At 45.9% G+C, this 4,787-nt stretch overlaps 1 protein-coding gene across 1 annotated transcript; it reads right to left on the bottom strand.

The window, feature by feature from the left end:
• Positions 1 to 248: 248 nt before the first annotated feature.
• On the bottom strand, positions 249 to 4,293 carry LOC102845988 (mast cell protease 3-like). The gene is made up of 4 exons (XM_006903065.1): positions 4,109 to 4,293; positions 3,532 to 3,667; positions 3,085 to 3,339; positions 249 to 302 (listed from the first exon to the last, which is right to left on the bottom strand). The coding sequence occupies exons 1-4, from the start codon at positions 4,291 to 4,293 to the stop codon at positions 249 to 251; spliced, it is 630 nt and encodes a 209-aa protein (XP_006903127.1).
• Between the last annotated feature and the right edge of the window lie 494 nt (positions 4,294 to 4,787).

Raw genomic sequence — 4,787 nt, 5'->3', positions numbered from 1 at the left:
CCAACCAGCGGACAAAGAACATGGTTTACGACAAAGACCATGACAAAACCTCAGTCCGAAGAAGGGACTCTCCCAATCAGCAGACAAACAAACACTGTTGTTGACAAAAACCATGGCAGAACCTGAGTCCGGACTGACAGACATGGTTCGAGGGGTGGGTTTCTCTCACCTCCTACCCATCGAATGTCTGAGGCATGGGCCTCTTTCCCCTGGGCTTCTGAACTTGCGGGTCACCAGACTGGCACAAGCTAAATCCGAACTTGCGGGTCAAACCTGGGCTCTTGCATGCCAGTGGCATCCACCTGAGAACCCAGACTTCCACACAAGTTAATTCCAGGCGAGTCCCCACTTCCTCAGACACCTAGAACTTGGCAGTCGTCACTGCCGCAGTCTTGGACTGGAAGTTATGCGGCGTCCTGCCTTCCAACTATCCAATTCAAAACCTGGGTGCACCAAACAGAATACAGATTAACCAGTTATCAGGCCTGACTTACCACGTAGGAAGAATCCTACAGCGAAGCCACAGTTACTTCGTTGGCCAGCAATCAGGGTTTGGATGAATTTAGGGAGATCTCGCTGGGGCCTCCAAATGTAACAGAGCGAGTCCCCAAAAAGATCACCGAGCCAATTAGCTGAATTAACAAAGTTTATTTCGAGTTCCAACCCGGGCTCACGCGTGCTGACACAGTAGCATCCAGCTGAGAGCCCCGAATTGATGTCTGCCCCTCCTTTTATACCTCTGCTACTCCCCTGCCCAACCATACACACCATGAATGACCATCCACAGTAGTTGGGGTATTTGTCCACCTTCAATTGGCTAGCCATAGCTCGGGGAAACAGTTTGGAAACCTACTTGAATCTTATCGGTTATTTTAGATTCAGGAATGTGGAAAAATCCCTTGTGCCCTTACAAAGAAGAAGAATTCCACTTTATGGCAGTTGATCAATCAGGGTGGGATTTACCACAGGTGGGGGTTGTTTGTTTGTTAAAAACCACTCAGGCGGGTGGAGTGGGGTTAACTGTACTTTACCAGAAACTGAGTTTCTGATAACTGGTTCTTTCATGGGAGAGATGAGAAGGTGTCTATCTCCAAACAGCATGGTCTGCAAGAGAAAGGATCTGTTGGACTTTGAGAAGTCTCAGTAATAAACAGACATGAAAGAGAAAGAGTAGCCAGAAGATTAGGTGCTGAACTAGGCCCTGAATTCCAAATAGGGTTTGGAGCTAAGGAATGACATGAATCCCATGGGGCAATGAGGAAGTTCTCAAAGTCCTAACCCTTCAAAGCTGCCAGTTTTCTTGATCAAAAGGCAGAAATGTTCTATTCTTCTTCCCAGAGCCTTAGGATGGGCAAGCTTGTCTTCCTAAATCCAGTGGGCACACTTTGCTCTCTGTGTCATAGCACAGGAAGCAGAGCTGAACAGTTCACCTGCGCATAGAACTTGGGAGGCTTGGGTGTCCCATTGAGAGTGTTCTGCCTTAGCCCTGCAGAAGGGCTAGCCTTAGAGATATGACAGATAAGAAAGAGCTGGTTGACTCCTTGCATATGAGTTGTGGATTAAAGTAGGGAAAAGAAAAGTATTCAAAACATGTTTATGTTCTAGGTTGACCTCAATAAAGATTAAAAGAGCAACAAAACAAAAAAGAACAAAATCTCACTGCCTTCAAGAAAGAACTCACTCATACTTGATCCTTCCCTGGGTTTTCAGAGGGTAGAAATTGCATTGTAGGCTACTGTTCATCTTTCTTCTTTGGGGAATTTGGTGGATTCGAACTGCTGACAGTCGGTGTGGCAGAAAACTCCTTACCCAATAGATCTTCAGAGCTCCCTCAACCAGAATTGCTGTCTACTAAAAAGGCAAATTAATAATGAAGACACAATAATTTCCTTGCAGTTAAGACAAATTTATTAAGGTTCTTGCTGTTAAGAGTAGTTGATCAATCATAGAGTGGCTCAGGGTGATTCATCCAGTTGGAGGCTTTTTATTGTTTTCTTTATCCAGGGTAAGAAACTGGAGATATTGGTGAAGATACATGGGGAAGTTTCATTTGCAACTATAGTGGTACAAATGCCCTGGACCACATTTCTGCATACCAAGGGGCCTCCAGAGTCTCCCTGGGAACACACAAAGGAAAGGCTTAGTTACTTGTTCTGCTGGCCCTGCCTCCCTCTACATTCTGGGAGAAAACTGCCCCGATGAGGTAAAAAGAGAGGGGTTATAGGCCTCTCTGGGGACCCCCAGGATGCCAAATTTTTATGCTTGACATCATTATTGTTTCATGCCTAGGTTGTGATCTATAACTTCAGGAATCTTGCCTTCTACGCTGTGGAACTTTGCTTCCAGGCTACTGTTTAAAGGAATGTGGAAGGTAAAGGGAAGACAGTACATTGACCAGGGTGATGACAGCTCTTGAGTATTTATATAGTCTCGATTATTCAACGTGGATGGAGAGCTTTTCCTTGTATGTGTGCTCTAGGTTGGTGGGGCAATCCTCTCTACTTCCCCCACAATAAAGACAGAAAAAAATTCAAACAAGTTCTGGACAAGTCAGTTCATAATAATCCTGTTACACAGTTGAACTGCTCATTGGATTATCTTCTCTATAATGTTTATGGAACATCTTTGAGAATGTTCAAACCACAAATCTTTACGGTCAATGCAAAATCTTTGTGCTTTAGGGATGTTTGAGGTTGCATGTTATTGTTGTTGATTTGCTGTCAAATATGAACTGACCCATAACTGATCCTCCAGTGAGATCTTAGAGATGATTAATTGCACAAGAGTAGATTGTCCGCCTTTCTCCTGAGGAGCACCTTTGGAATTACAGTGACGTTTCTTACCACTAGGCCACTTATCCCTTTGGGATGGAATAAGGAGTCACAAATTCATCTTTCTGGAGGAACACATTTCCATCTTACCCCTGGGAATCTCACCGAGGCCTGAGTGACTAGGTAGTTTGGTACTTTTGTTATCACAGAAAAGTGGATGAAGGCATTCCCCCTATTGCTAGCAAGGATCTTTACATCCCAGGACTTTCTGAAATATCCTGCTTTCCAGAGCAAGGCCAGTACTAAGCCTCACCTCAGAGAAACACATCTTTTTCTGAGGGTCTCCCGCACACAACTCAGTGGTCTTGTCATAATAGGGCACGCGGCTGTCACACTGGAAGTGCTCCTGAATGACAAGATCCACCTCATACAGCTTGCTTGTTGGTTCATTGTCAGAGATATTGCCCCATCCAGCCACACTGCACACCTGCCCAGGCCTCACATGGTCACTTTCTCCAGGCAGGCGGATTAGGCCCACAGCTGCAGTCAGTTGGGCCTTTGTGTCCAGCTGATGAAGGAAACAACAAAGACTTGATCATTGAGAGCCTGCTGCTCTGCAGAGCCTGATGGGTTGCACTTGATCCCTTTTCCTCCCAGGACCTCGGATTAATGAAGCAGCCAGGATGAGGAAGGCAGGGGTCATGGTGGAAGAAGAAAGTTCTTGAACCCAAGGGCGCAGGAGCAGCAGGGTGTGCCTCACCTGTAGTATCATGATGTCATTATTATCAGTCTTATTGTTATAATTAGGGTGGGGGATGGCTTTTTTCACACGAATTTTCTGCCATGTCTTTTCTTGCAACTCATTGTCATGGACCCCCAAGAAGACATTCATGCGTCTGTACAGAGAGAAAAGAAGAAGTTCTCACAAATGGAGCCCTAGAGCAGGTGACAGCTGGGTGAGGGTAGGGAGGCTGCTGCTGAGGGAAATGCTGGAGGGAGGGGCCCTTCATTTGAGCTTGCTGAACCTTTGGTTTCCCAGCAGCATTGTAGGTCATTGTGGAACTCTCTTTTGGCCTCAGGTCATATGAAATGGCTTGACCATCCCTGCTCTCAACCTCCACTGTGTGCCTGAAATAGCCAGTGTGGTCCTTCCTTGACCTCTTCTACTTGCCCCATTCTCTGACGTCCTGGGTTATGAGTTGACTCACTTTTCACCACCTCATTTCACTCTGAAATTGTTCTGATGATGAGAACTTTGGAGCCTGAGTTACACCCAGATTAAGTAGTGCCCCCGTGTGGTAGGAATGTGAAAAGTCTTTGGAGGTTCTACCCCTCACCTTCCCCAGCAGTGAGCTGCTGTCAGGACAATATCTTCCTCCACAAGGAAACCACCACACAGTCCCATCTTGCCATCACGAAGTGACACAACAAGCGCCATGTACGGACGTGAATGAGGCTGTGCTTCATGACCTCCAATGATCTCCTCTGGGGGGAAAAAATGGAAGACGGGAGGAGCAGGCATCCTACGTGATGATTGAAGACAAGATCAGCTTTGCACTGTAGTTGTTGGGATAAGTTGTCTTGGACTCTCCCAAAAGCAATCCTTATTGGCTTGATAACATGCCCTTCCCTTCAAGTCCAATGGGCCCTCCTAAAAGCTGATAGTGCTTGTTCTGTACATTTCTTATTAGGCACATGGATTATGGGGTCTGAGCTTGTCTTCAAATTACCAGAACCCAAGGAATCAAGGAGAAGAATCCCTGCTTTTAGGATTTAGCCCAGGTCAGTTCCTACAAGCCTGAGTCACTCCCTCGCTTGGCTATTCCTGTCCTGTTATTCCAACAAAGCAAATGAAGCTTCTCCCTATTGTTAGAAAGAGCCTTCACATCCTAGAAATGTCAAACATCCTTGTCCCCAGAGCGAGGCCAGAGTAGTGTTAAATTTCACCTTAAAGGAAGGCATCTTTTTCTTCAGGTTCACCATGCACAACTGAAAGGCATTGTTATAATTCTTCAG

Source organism: Elephantulus edwardii, unplaced genomic scaffold, assembly GCF_000299155.1.
Source record: "Elephantulus edwardii isolate Elephantulus edwardi_28Jun2011 unplaced genomic scaffold, EleEdw1.0 scaffold00503, whole genome shotgun sequence".
Taxonomy (NCBI): domain Eukaryota; kingdom Metazoa; phylum Chordata; class Mammalia; order Macroscelidea; family Macroscelididae; genus Elephantulus; species Elephantulus edwardii.
This window is presented reverse-complemented; position numbering and strand designations above follow the sequence as displayed.

Bases quoted from the DNA above. Each gene is read 5' to 3' on its own strand.
- LOC102845988 (XM_006903065.1), bottom strand. From the start codon at position 4,293: ATGCCTGCTCCTCCCGTCTTCCATTTTTTCCCCCCAGAGGAGATCATT. The intron at 3,668-4,108 runs GTGAGGGGTAGA...CTCTCTGTACAG, and splicing joins GCAGCTCACTGCTGGGGAAG to ACGCATGAATGTCTTCTTGG. The intron at 3,340-3,531 runs GTGAGGCACACC...TTCCTTCATCAG, and splicing joins ATGACATCATGATACTACAG to CTGGACACAAAGGCCCAACT.